The sequence below is a fragment of the Alosa alosa genome, chromosome 21 (assembly GCF_017589495.1).
Source record: "Alosa alosa isolate M-15738 ecotype Scorff River chromosome 21, AALO_Geno_1.1, whole genome shotgun sequence".
NCBI lineage: Eukaryota > Metazoa > Chordata > Actinopteri > Clupeiformes > Clupeidae > Alosa > Alosa alosa.
This window is the reverse complement of record NC_063209.1, coordinates 11777431-11790595: the sequence shown is the minus strand read 5'-3', so window position 1 is coordinate 11790595 and position 13165 is coordinate 11777431. Positions and strand designations below refer to the sequence as shown.

General features: G+C 45.7%; 2 protein-coding genes across 2 annotated transcripts; both read right to left on the bottom strand.

Annotated features, from left to right (window-relative positions):
• Window positions 1–900: 900 nt before the first annotated feature.
• On the bottom strand, window positions 901–4218 carry sh2d1ab (SH2 domain containing 1A duplicate b). The gene is made up of 3 exons (XM_048231832.1): window positions 4008–4218; window positions 3587–3650; window positions 901–1449 (listed from the first exon to the last, which is right to left on the bottom strand). The coding sequence occupies exons 1-3, from the start codon at window positions 4142–4144 to the stop codon at window positions 1168–1170; spliced, it is 483 nt and encodes a 160-aa protein (XP_048087789.1). The 5' UTR covers window positions 4145–4218; the 3' UTR covers window positions 901–1167.
• Window positions 4219–4419: 201 nt separating this feature from the next.
• On the bottom strand, window positions 4420–10861 carry LOC125286852 (type-2 angiotensin II receptor-like). The gene is made up of 3 exons (XM_048232162.1): window positions 10581–10861; window positions 7223–8400; window positions 4420–4424 (listed from the first exon to the last, which is right to left on the bottom strand). Exons 2-3 carry the CDS (start codon window positions 8307–8309, stop codon window positions 4420–4422), a joined length of 1092 nt encoding a protein of 363 aa, XP_048088119.1. The 5' UTR covers window positions 8310–8400; window positions 10581–10861.
• Window positions 10862–13165: the final 2304 nt, after the last annotated feature.

The window sequence follows — 13165 nt, the reverse complement described above, 5'->3', positions numbered from 1 at the left end:
AAGATAATAAATCTGCTTCTCAGATTTCTGTAGGCCTGTGATATGTTCTGGTTAGTCAAGCTGTTCACAGATTGTGCATGGATATACTGTATAGTATGGGCACCACTGGTTAGCACTCTGGACTTGTAACTGGAGGGTTGGCGGTTTGAGCCCCGACCAGTGGGCCGCGGCTGAAGTGCCCTTGAGCAAGGCACCTAACCCCTCACTGCTCCCCGGCGCCCCCGTTAAAAGCAGGCAGCTCACTCGCCCGGGATTAGTGTGTGCTTCACCTCACTGTGTGTTCACTGTGTGCAGTGTGTTTCACTAATTCACCGATTGGGTTAAATGCAGAGACCAAATTTCCCTCACGGGATCAAACGAGTATATATACTATACTTATACTTAGTAGAATAATTCTACTTACCGTAATAATCACATACACACCAAGTAATATAAGAAGAGTTTGTTTCTATCCTACCTGATCTTTATTTTATGTATTTATTTATCATGGTCAGCATTACAAATGTATACATTTACTGTATTTAAATACAGTTAACACAGTAACAACCTCTTAAATGATCTTGACAACTAATGTAGGCCCCACTTCAGATCAAAGGAACACTGATTCCTTCATCGATTGACAAAATGGCGCTTGCGGATAAAGGCTAAATGCCTGTATCCTGCATACATGTCTTGTGGGTAGAAGAACTATACATGTCTGTCATGTAACAAATTGTTGTATGAAAACAGGATCTTTGTCTTCAGACTCTACAACCATGTTACAGAGGATGGCTTTCTACTGAAAAGCCTTTCAACTACTGTAGATTTGTAGCGATAGACTTGAGGTTTATATTTGTGGAATAAAATAGAAGTGCCACAATCTTACTCTCAGCCAAGACAAAAAATGTCAAAAAAATAGAGAATAATAAAAACACTGAATTTAATTAAAAATCAATTCATAGAATTATACCTCATAATAAGGAGAAAAAAATTAGGAGAGAGGTAAAGAGAGGGAGTGAGAGATGGAGAGAGAAAGTGGTATAAATGAAGAAGTCGGGGGACGAGACATAAGTCGGGAAACAGAGTGAGGACGAGATAACCAGAAAGTCCTCGGAAGGATCAACTGAAAACATCTGGCCTGCTTTCAACTCCAGAGTCTCTACGGTGGGATGCCGTGAGACCAACTCCTCAGACAGAAGGCCGTTTTTTCGCTTTGACGCGGGGCGTGGACTTGTGCTGGTGCTGTCCCTGGGGCAGGTTCTGGTTGTGGTTCTGATTGTGATTCTGGCCCGCAGGCCGAGGAGGAGGAGTCGGCTGCTCTGTGGTTGACATGTACGGGGGCGTCGTTGGTACGAGGGGCCGAGGCACCGGGTAGAGGAGCGGAATGGCGATCCCTTGGTCGGGCTTCTCGAAGGCACTTATCAAGTTCTTGACTTTTCGAAACAAGCGCTTCTGTTGGTCTGGTGCAGTCTGAAAAACAGGAAGCAATGGATGTAACTCTTCAGTTTCCTCGCCGTGCTGATCGAAAGCATGTTGCACATGTGCGGTTTTCCTTTCCCAGGCCTTGAAGCCATGATGTGCTTTTCTAACACCTCAGGGCATAAATCTACACAGTTAATGCAGATTTTTAACACTATTCTGAGTTGATATCAACCCATTGGAGTGAGTGTTACATCTAATTTTGGAGCGTTAAAACTAGTGATCATATTTGTGCATACTATGTAGCGCTTTTTACTCTCTTCAGATCAAAAGGTGGGGCATTTAACACTTACAGATGACGGGCAAAGTGCAGTCGGTCAGAGAGTAAGTGCCTTAGGCATGAGCTAGAGATATTGTGCAGTGTATAGGGGCATTGAGCTGACCAACCAATGTTGTGCTTAGGATCATGGTATTTATTTGCCAGATAGATTTTTGCTCAGTTATTGAATTTGATTCGACTAGACTTTACACTTGTGTATACTAAAACATTTGGTCAATTCTACTCTTTGTCAACCACAAACACAAGCACTACCTGCAAAACGAAATAGTTTTGTGCAAATTGCATCTTGGTTGAGTCTTGCGTGAAGTTGAGATTCTGCAGTTTTTACTGAAGCTCTATATTACCTCTTAGATCGATTGTTGAGGAAACTAAAATGTAGCATTGACTTGTAACCTCAGAAAGAAAACCACAACAGTCACCACATGCTCGGCTCCGCATTCACGGTGGTCTCGCATAACCCAGCTGGGCTATTTATAGATGCCTATCTGCCTGTGTGTAAATTGCTCTCTCATTAAAAAAAAAAAAAACGCAGTGTAATTAATTAACCATTTGCATAAAATAGCATACAGATATTGTATGCTATAAATATGCTACTTACTTACTTGTTACTTACTCACAGCTGAGAAAGGAACATCACACATGTCTATTGCACAAATTGTCTCACGCTGAGAAAACACAAAGGATCTTACTGGTAATAAACATTTGATACATACAGTTTTTCCCCTTGTAGAAATCTGAGAGGCAGGAGATTTTTAAATCTTAAAAGCCTAAATCTCACTTTACAATCGTATTGTTACTGTGTAGGCTGTAACTAAGGAGATAATAATGTCTTATGTAGGGATGCATTCAACATGGCGCTTCAATTTCAAAAGCCACGATTCTGCGGCGGTTGAGAAGGTTACAGTATGTTGCTGTAAGCAAGATTACTGTTCCTGTTAGATGTCTTATATTGAATTGAGTCAAACCTCACAAAATACCAGGTGTCATGACTAAGTAAGTGGCTGGATCTTTAAATGCAAAATATCCTTCTGTGTATTTTGGGCCTGTTCTGAGCTGCACTTGTGTGTACTTTAGCAGCCATATGATGAAGTACTTCTAATTAGGAGGTTTTTTTTTAAACGTTAAACTCTCTTGGTAAAACTCCTCTGATAAATTGGGCTATTATTCCACAACTTAGCAATTAAACGTTTACAGTGTCCGCCTTTATCTATACACAAGTTCACAGAAGACAAAGGCCTCGTAAAAAGTGACATAAACACATGCATATAAAGAATAACTTAGGAGTACAATATCTACGTGTAAGCCTTTGAACTTGTTACTTTTCTCCCTTTGTGAGGGAGGACAGGAGGCACACAGAGTAGGACAAAATGACGGATCGTGCCTCAGAGTGGCTAACAACGTAAAACAGGCTTTTACAGAGGGTAGATGTGGAGAAAAGAGCTGCTGTTTAATGCTGTTAAAGTGTTAATGTAAAGCCTGCTTTAGTGACTATGGGAGTAGTGTGGTACCATCACACAGTTACAGGGCTATGTGCTAAAGGAATGCATGACGCAACCTACAGTATGGCTCTCAGAGTGGATCCCAGGGTTAATGTTAAAGAATTGATTCATCGTTGATTAAATATTGATTCATTCTTTAACCAGGTGCAGATCTAGTTAACTATTCTGTCTCCCGGTGTAATATGCATGTGCTGTAGCTATACTGAACTTTCACATACCTTTTCCTTCAAAAGAGGAACTGATATTATCAGTTAATGTCCTAATGTTGGTAAGTGTTGTAGTCTTATGGTAAATTGGATGTGTGTGTGTGTGTGTGTGTGTGTGTGTAGGTCTGCAGGGTTTGACTCACATCAGCCGCCCAAGATCCCTCTGCATCCTGATGTAGCCTATACGTGTAGACGTAGCCTTTACACCTGTCGATGGAGAAGTCATACTCAAGGTCAGATACCTCTCTGAGTTGCCACAGGTAAAAAGTGTAAAAAAAACAGGCCTGCTTGTAGGCCTTAACAATATTTTATTATTCTCATGGCATAGGAAGCTGCAGAACTTTTAAAATGCATACAACCCCTCTCCCTAAAAAAATAATAATTGATAGTAATTGATAAAAACTGATACTAATACTAAATTAACAAGTAACACATTTATTTACTTGTTTGTTCAGCACAAGTCATGGAAAAAGTCACGAGTGAACATGTCTCAAAAAGGAACATGTTGTCTCAGTTCTGCAAAATCGTGTCAGATAAGAAAATTATGCAAAAGACGTAACTCACAGCACACACAGGCAGTACATTCCGGGCACCGACTCGCTGTCTCGGATGAGGTAGCTGCCATCCCTGCCCGCATCGCATAGTCTCCGCTCACACAGGGCTTTGCCAATGGGGCCGTGGTACACAGGTACAAAGTCCATCGCGTAGTGCGTCTCGCGGCGTCTGCTGCTCTCTCTGCTGTCTCTCCCTGTGATGGTTGATCTCTGCGTATGTGTGTGTGTGTTTTACGCCGGTATCTCTAACCCGAATGCCTGAACTGCAGAGTACTCTTTCCTTCAACAGGAAATGATGCTCAGGGTTTGGCAGGAAGTTACTTCAAAGCTACGGTAAGGTTTTGCATCACAACACTAAGAAAAGGTGGAAAATGTCAGTTAGAAGACCTTTTTTTTTAGTCAGTGAAGAGTGCGTAGAAGCTCTAGGCTGGTAACAGAACACAAACAAAATCATTCAATACACACCCCTTGACAGTCATCACACATTCTGACCCACACAGAGTCCTTGCACGTACACACACACACGTGGTAGGCCCATGGGGTCAAGCAGGGGTTAAGTGCTGGACTAATAAGATAAGAAACAGGAAACAGCCCCTTGCATTAAGATATAAAAACAACACACGTGCGTCCGCATCCACACAGCTGATTATTGCGGTGGGAGTAGGACAAGGCTGGATGCTGGGCTCTCGTCCCTGCACAGTCAGGGGTTTGGACGGGCCGCCAGAGGCCCTATCCTGCCCTGCATACACACCATTAGTCAGCTCAGCAGTTTGGGTCTCCTGACTGCCTTCATCTCAGGCCTGTGCTGAGGTGGCATTGTTGCATAGACTTTGTTTGTGTTTGTGATTCATCATTGGGGTGTGTGATATGTTATATGTCATATTTTACGTTGTTGTTTTTTGTGTGTACAAATTGGCATTGTTTTCTGTCCTTTTTTATATACTTATAGGTCTTACTCTTTGTAGGTAACACATTGTATTACAAGGTGTGTTTTATTGAATCTTCTTTTCCACTTACAACAAACTCCTTGAAACCTTGAATTAATGATTTTGGTCAGATGACATTATCTTTGATGAGGCTACAGGAATCGCACTTATCAGCATTTTATTCAGCCTTCAGTTTCATTTATCGTCTCATACAGTGATGCGGTGGTCCAGTGTTGGTCCTCCGTGGCGTGTCAGGTGATTTGGAGACCCACTTCTGCCGTGGTCAGATGGAGAGGACGTGCGGTAGGCTGAGGACGTGCGGTAGGCTGAGGTCGTGTAGCGACTCATCTGGCTGTGATTGTGACTTTCCTCTCGCAGTCTGTATCTCATGACTATATTCTGAACTTCTGTGGTCTCGTCCCCCAAACACACACACACACACACACACACACACACACACACACACACACACACACACAATCAATCTTTCATTTGCTGCCTGCTCTCTCTCTCTCTATCTCTCTTCCTCTCACACACATTCTCTTTCTCTCTTCACACGCAACAGCTTTCTAACTTTCTTTCTTTCTTGCTCTTTCTCCCTGCATGACATTTTAAAGAAACAGACACATAAAATAGTAATAATGTGACACAGCATTTTGAAGGTTTGATTTGGTAAAACTGTTGCCGCAGGTTGGCATCTTTGTACTGGCTTCCAAAGAGCACCTGCCAGTCAGATGAAACTGCAGTCATCTTCCTCCCCCTGCTGGTCAAAAGAGGAAACACATTTTCCAAATTTGACCGTCAACTCTACCTGCTGTCTTGGCCAGGCCATCATTCATTGTTTCTATATAATCACTCATTGTAATATAGCTTTGGATACCAACACTTTGCAATCTCAGCAGCTCATCACTTAAAATCCTTCTTGATTATGCTCAGGAACAAGGAGTAACAAAACATATAATTAGAGATATTTAGAAACAAATTATCATGGTCCATAAAATTTACCATAACAATCATCCTATTTAGTAACTCTCTAGTTTGATACATATAATGCCAGGACTCATTTATTCACATCAAGATGAGCTGCTTATGTCTGGAATAAATCATTGAATACATATAAGATGATAAAAACAAAGACTAAAGCAGCCTGTCCCTAGTCTCGTGAGTACATACGAGGATATGAGAGGCTGTGCCTGAGAAATCCCATCTGTTTTCCCTTAATCTGATTGTTCACACCACTTATAGGAATGCTGGCTTGTAAATACCTCCTGTGTAGTGAGCTGGAGAGAGAGAGAGGGGGAGAGGTAGAGAGAGAGAGACGCACTGCAGATACACACAGAGCCTGCTTGTGGAGGAGGATCTGTTTTATTAGTTAGAGTCCTCAGTGATTGTCATGCTTATTTTCAGTGTTGGTTAAAGAAAATAAAAGTCAGTCATTGCTGAGAGAAGAAAAGAATATAGGCTTGATACCTGTCCGTATTAATTCCCCTCTAAAAGAGGTCAAACAGCGGGGTGTTATTCTGAGATTGTGGCTGAGTAGTCTGGCATAGTTCTGGGTCTTCTCACGACGGACTGTCTGTAATCAATCTTAAGAGAACACCGCGTTTTCAGGACATTAATCCCCATAAGGCCCGGGTGATAAAATGGAGGTTAGCTGGCGCAGAATCGATGGCTGTGGAGGGGACAGAGCCCGCTTTCCCTTCACTCTCCTTTATGTCAGGCCTGCAGCTTAATTATGGGATGTCACACCTCTGGTTGTCTCCGAGGATGACTTGTCCTTGGTTTTTTCACTCGTCTTCCGTGATCCGTGACCCCCAGCGCTCTCAAACACACACACACACACACACACACACACACACACACACACACACACACACACACACACGCACACAAGCACATACAGTATGCACACACACACCCCACCTCCAAGTGCTCAATTATGGGATGTCAAACCAAGTCCCATCCACAGCAAGAGCACCTCTACTCATCCCCGCACACACATGCACCCCCCACCCTCAACCCCTCACAACACCAACATACATCCACATCCCAGCCCATGTCACCCTCACCCCTTTTACACCCAAATACACACACACACACACACACACACACACACACACATTGCCTGTCCTTATTATGGGATGTCAGACAGGTGCGGGGCTCTCGGGAGGCCCCAGGTCCTTGAGGTCGCTGAGTTTGCGCGAGAGCGAGCTGAGGCGCGTGCTGAAGGACCCCCTTATATGCTGCGAGGACCCCCCAGGCCCACCTCCTCCCCCCACACTGACCCCTCCTCCTCCGCCTCCTCCTCCTCCTCCTCCGAGCCTCCGGCTCCCCCAGCGTCCGCTGAGCTGCTCGCGGAAGTGGTTCCCCACGAAGCAGTAGAGGAAGGGGTTGACGGCGCTGTTGGAGAAGCCCAGGCAGCTGGTGAAGGGCAGCAGCGTCTCGACGGCGCGATGCACCCAGCAGCCCCGCATCGCCCCCTGGTGGTGGAGGACGTCCAGCAGCGTCACAGTGTGGAAGGGGAACCAGCAGAGGAAGAAGGCGAGCACCACCGCCACCACCATCCTCAGCACGTGGTCCACGTTGTTGGTGCCCGACGAGTGACCGCCACCGGCCGCCTTGTCTGGGCCGCCGCCGCGGCTGTCGGCGCCGGCGCCCGTCCCCGTCCCACCTGTCGTTGTCGCGGCCAGCAGGTGGCGCCCTATTTCGCAGTAGCAGGTGACGATGACTACCAGCGGGAGCAGGAAGCCCACGATGGTCTTGGTGAGCGCCAGCCCGGTCACCCAGCCGTCGCTCGGGTAGTGCAGCACGCAGGCGGTCACTTCCTGCCCGAGTTGCGCGGTGTCGCGCAACACCAGCACGGGCACGGTGGCGCAGCCGGCCAGCAGCCACACCGCGCCGCTGACCAACCGCGCCCGGCACAGGCGGCGACAGCTCTGCGAGCGCAGCGGCCGCACGATGGCCAGGTAGCGGTCGGCGCTCATGCAGGTGATGAAGAAGATGCTGGCGTAGAGGTTGAGCGTCAGCGTGGCGCTGCACGCCTTGCACATGAACGCGCCGAACGGCCAGTGATAGTCCAGCGCGTACTGGATGGCCCAGAAGGGCAGGCTGAGAAGAAAGAGCAGGTCGGACAGCGCCAAGTTGACCATGTAGGTGTTGGCCACCGTCCGGCGACCAGGGCCACGCCGGCAGAGGACCAGCAGCACCAGGCTGTTGCCGACGGTGCCGAAGAGGAAGATGAGGGCGTAGACGGCCGGGATGAGCTGCTTCTGGTGTTCCGGCGGCACCACGTGGTGGCACGAGGCTGCGTCGTCGTCCTCGTAGGTCACCTCGTTGTAGATCGAGATGTTCCCGAAGGAGTCGTTGACGATGACCAGGGTGGCCATGGTGAGCGTCCGGCTCTGTCCTCCGGTCGACTCCGTCTCTCACGTTTGTTCTCGTCTCGTGTTTTTTTTTCTTTCTTTCTTTCTTGTTTTTCTGTACAATGGGAGAAAGAAAGGGAGAACGGGTGAGGTTACACCAGCAGAGCGCTCACTCAGAGAGTTCACCCGAGTTCAGCAACTTTAATTTTCGAGAGTTGTGAAGTAAACATCTCTTGAAGGCAGTGCTACTAACTGATATCGACATTTTAGGAGGTTCAAACTGTGAGCGCAAGCAGAGAGGCTCGGCATGCGGACGGAATAGAGTTATTTCTGCTCCAGAGCCCCATGGTGCCGCCATCCACACAGTCACTCACTTTACCACATAGAGGCACTACCTGCTGTATGGTACGCTCGCCATTGACAGACACTACCTGCTGAAGTCAGTAGCTTCTGCACATCTTTAATGAGAAGATGGGAAAGCGATTGCAATCGCAGAACTCTTGGAAGCAAAATGGATCTTTTAAATAATGTAGATGTTTTAAAACTGAAGACTGAAACATTAAATGAAATATAGTATCTAAATATAGTATCTAAATATATCTTTATTCAATCTTTAGAAATGTAATTATGAATGTTAACGAGAACATTTCACATACAGTACATACATATCAGTTGCCTCATTAAACATTAATCCTATTAAGATGATAAAGAGATGAATAGCTTCTTCAGAATTGTTGATGAGTTCTTCAGAATTCAAACAAATCATATTAACCAATGTTCTAATGCATATTACTGTTTTAAATATATACACACATTTAGCTAGTTACTTAAAAATAACTTTTTTTTCTTCTCAGTTACATGTTCACCAGAGCTCTGATGGCTATGTGTGAGGGAGTGAGTAAGCACTGCAGCAAAGAGGAAAGAGCACCACGAGCCAGAAATGAAAGTCAAAGTCATAAAAAGCAGGAAAGTGAAATGAAATGAAATGAACAACTCGCTGTGCACACTCATCTGTGAAGTCTGAGAAGTCCATTACCTTAGAAGAATCCCTGCCACGCGTCCCTGAGTGTGTGCATGTGCGTGTGTGTGTGTGTGTGTGTGTGTCTGTGTGTGTGAGGGAATATGTGTCGCTGGTCTCCCAGTGGTGGACTGAAGAGAGCCGGACCCCCGTTGGCTTTTATACTGCCCGGGTCCTCCTAGTGGGAATTGTCTCCAAACAGTCTGGCTGGACTACAACCATAAACAAGAGCTGTGAGCTGAGATTCAGCATCGTGTCCCCCCAGTGTCCCCCCAGTCTTACACCTCCTGTGTCTCTAAGTGTGTATCATAAGTTCACATAAACACACATACAGTATGTAAAGTGTGTGTGTGTGTCTGTGTGTGTCTCTGTGTGTGTGTGTGTGTGTGTTTAAGTGAACAAGACAAACCCAACGAGACAACGACAGAGAGAAAGTGGAGGACCATGCTACCAGCTGTCAGTGGAATGTCACGGTCATTGCAGACTCGTTATCTTGTCCATCCAACGAGTAACTACATCCCCGAGGCTTCCACAGAACGCAACGCAAGACTGCAGTAGTCTTGTTGAGGATACGGACGCTCTCACACAGAGATGCCTGTTATGAAAGGCCATATTGGGAAAAGAAACTATGACTTATTCAAGAGAGAAGATGGACTTCTATTGTCTATCATTTGAAAGAGAGTGCAGATGAAGAGAAATAAAGACAGGACAGAGAGAGAGATGAGTACTGACAGATGAAGAGAGAGAGAGAGAGAGAGAGAGAGAGAGAGAGAGGTTGAAAGGGAGTAAAAGTCATGAGAGTTAGAGAGCAGACAGAAAGAGGAGGAGAGAGAGAGAGAAAGAGAGAGGGAGAATCCCAGGGGGTGTGAGATTTCTCTTGCTATAGAGGAGATGAGGAGAGATGGGCCTTCAGATCCCTGGCTGCTTGTGGGACTCCTCCGCTGCTTAATGAGCGCCATGTTTACCTCTCACCAGCCTTTGATCAATAATGACCGACCCACTGGGCAGATAATATTTTGGGAATAGGCCCATTAAATGCTTAATGTCAAAGAAAACAACAGTTTGAACTGCTTTACCATGCACATGCCCTTCATGCGTTGTGGCAGATGTAAAAGCCTTTATCTTAACTGTTCTAACAACCCAACACACACACACACACGCCATTGTAAAAACTGGTCATAATGTCGGGGGAAAAAACAGATTGAAACTAAATGATGTGAAACGTATTTGTCTGGACTCAGAACCCTTAAACACTAAAAAGAAGAAGTCAACGATACCTTTTATGGGACTTCCAGTCACAACGCTGGCTCAGGTCAAATGGTGACGTTGCTCACCATGGAAATGTCACTGCCTAAATGCATGCAGAGGACATCACAAAAACAGATCAATCACAGTGAAAAGCACAGAGTAATATTATCGCTGACAGATTTTCCATAGCGAGCCGAAAAACAAACGTTAACCCTGCTCTCTACGTGATCTTTATCGGATATCTTCACTTCCACATAACTCTAATCTTATTTTGTTCGCCTCACTGACAAACCCAACTCAAAACACATGAATAGAATCTAATGAAGGCAGATGCAGTTGCACACTCACTGTCTGGCTTGGCTCTGGCTGACGTGGTGGAGTACACGTACGGTGGCCTACGGTGGGTGAATAAGTCCTCTCCTCCCCATATCGCTGCGTGTTTGTGGCCCATTGCCTCAAAATAAGACATGCCCCTCTGATCACAGGTTAGAGTACTGCACAACTCACAGCACAACGTAACCAACCACCTGGGAAGAGGACTTTACGCAACTGCGGCTAGACATACAAAGACTTTTTTTTTTCAAATCCACAGCACGGTCATCTGATTATTGCAGTTTGTCTCTACATTCCCATATACTGTAGGAACATATAAGGATGAGTTGATGCATGACGGTGAATGGATTTTGAGCACATGAGCTTCGTATCTTTTATTGTATCACAGTATTGAGTTACTGGCCAATGGCACAGGGCAGTGGTGAGTGTGGGGCCTGATATTAGACTCTTGTTGTTTTCCCAGGAAGGGAGAGATCCACTCCACTAAACCATGACAAGCTGTGACAAAATCAATATGTGCACTCTGCAATACACACTGGGATTACACATTAGAGCCAAAACCCTAAAGAGAAGCAAAGATTGTAGAGGAAAAAGGAACACACACACACAAAGAGACAGAGAGAGAGAAAAGGGAGAGAGAGAGAGAAACAAACACAAAAACACATCAATGACAGAAACATATCTCGATGACCTTTGAGTATTCGTGATTAACACAAGCCACATGAATAAATAACTGAATTGATGTAAATATATAAACAAAAACTTCAGACAGAAACTCACTAATCCCCCTGCCGTGCACAGACATCGGAAAAGCCCCCAAAGGGCCCGCATGCAGTGGTCCGGAAGGTTCCAGAAATAGCAGCGAGCGGCCAGAGCAACAGGGGGCCTTGGTGGGGCTGGAGGGGTAGCAAGGCCACTGAACTGCCCTCTGGGTCTGCAGTGGAGCAGAGTAGTGGACTGGACCCTCAGCCTTGCGGGTTGATCCCCCACACACACACATATGGCCTCTCCCGAGGGTCTTATCAGCTGACCCTAGAGGGTGCTGTGGGAAAGTGGAGATCCCAGGGCAGTCGGGCAGGGGCTTCTTACATCATCCCCTGAGTCTGTTTGGCTTTTTATAAGTGATAAGAGAGACATGTTTGTTTTCTCTTAAACCCCCTCTCTCTCTTTCGGACAGTTTGACACTCGACCCCGAGCAATGTAGCTGAACGGGCCCCTCACAGAGAGCAGTATGGGAGGATAGGGCAGATACTATGTGTGTGTGTGAGTGTGTGTGTGTGTATATGTGAAGTGTGAAGGAAGAGAGAGACTGAAGTCCAGTAAGTGTGTTTATTAGTGTGGAATGCAAAAAGGTCCTGTGTGTGTTTATACAGTAAGACCTCTTCAATATTTTAGAAGGCTGATTGTCCACAGACAATTTGACAACATCGCACGCGATGTCACAGAGAGCTGATTTCACAAGAGAGAGCAGTGGACTGTAGCTTCCTCTAGAATTGCAGAAAGGAGTTGCAGGGGTTGAAAGAGATCCCTGTCAAGGAGGCCTTCTTATTTACAAGCATCTCGTGTAACAACTCCAGAGGTCTGGACGATAGACTCACCGTCTGGGACTTTTCTCCTGCTCACCATGACTTCCTGTGGGCTTTACGACCAACTGCGTGCATGTGTGTGTGTGTGTGGGGGGGCTTTTATTTTTATGACAGGGCCATTACAGATAGGGGATAAGTAGAAACATATGTTGGTCTGGTCCTCACAATGCACTCATCACCTTCATAACACGTCACAATGCACTCATCACCTTCATAAGACGTCACAATGCACCCATCACAATGCGTTGCATCCAAGTACAACAGACACAAATTAGGTTTGTGTCTGAGGTATCAAGGAAAGCTTAGAGGCTATGCTTTCATGCCGTGACATATTCTAAACAGCCAACAGTGAACTGTTAGATGAGCTGCTGCTATTGAAGATGGTACTGTGTAATGTAACAATAGCACAGGAAAAAGATCCCCATGTTCTGACCACTTGTGCAATACAACACTAGCATTCCCAATCTCAAAACCGCACAAACAGTATGTTCATGGATTCATTCAACCCCAGTATATATGTAAGTCATGTAAGAATTCTTGAACTTCCCAAGAACTTGAACAGCAAGCATCTCATCACTTATTCAATGCCAATATCTTCCCTAACTTTGTGTGTGTGTGTGTGTTTGGGTGGGAGCCAGTTAAGATGATACATAGGGAGGACAAGACTGGGGTCACGGAGGTCAAGGCAACATCGC

What these genes read in the sequence shown, in the direction of transcription:
- LOC125286852 (XM_048232162.1), bottom strand. Translation starts at nt 8,309, where the DNA reads ATGGCCACCCTGGTCATCGTCAACGACTCCTTCGGGAACATCTCGATC.
- sh2d1ab (XM_048231832.1), bottom strand. Translation starts at nt 4,144, where the DNA reads ATGGACTTTGTACCTGTGTACCACGGCCCCATTGGCAAAGCCCTGTGT. An exon ending in ATGTACTGCCTGTGTGTGCT is followed by an intron (nt 3,651 to 4,007) that starts GTGAGTTACGTC and finishes CTCCATCGACAG; the next exon opens with GTGTAAAGGCTACGTCTACA. An exon ending in AGGGATCTTGGGCGGCTGAT is followed by an intron (nt 1,450 to 3,586) that starts GTGAGTCAAACC and finishes CCTGTTTTTCAG; the next exon opens with ACTGCACCAGACCAACAGAA.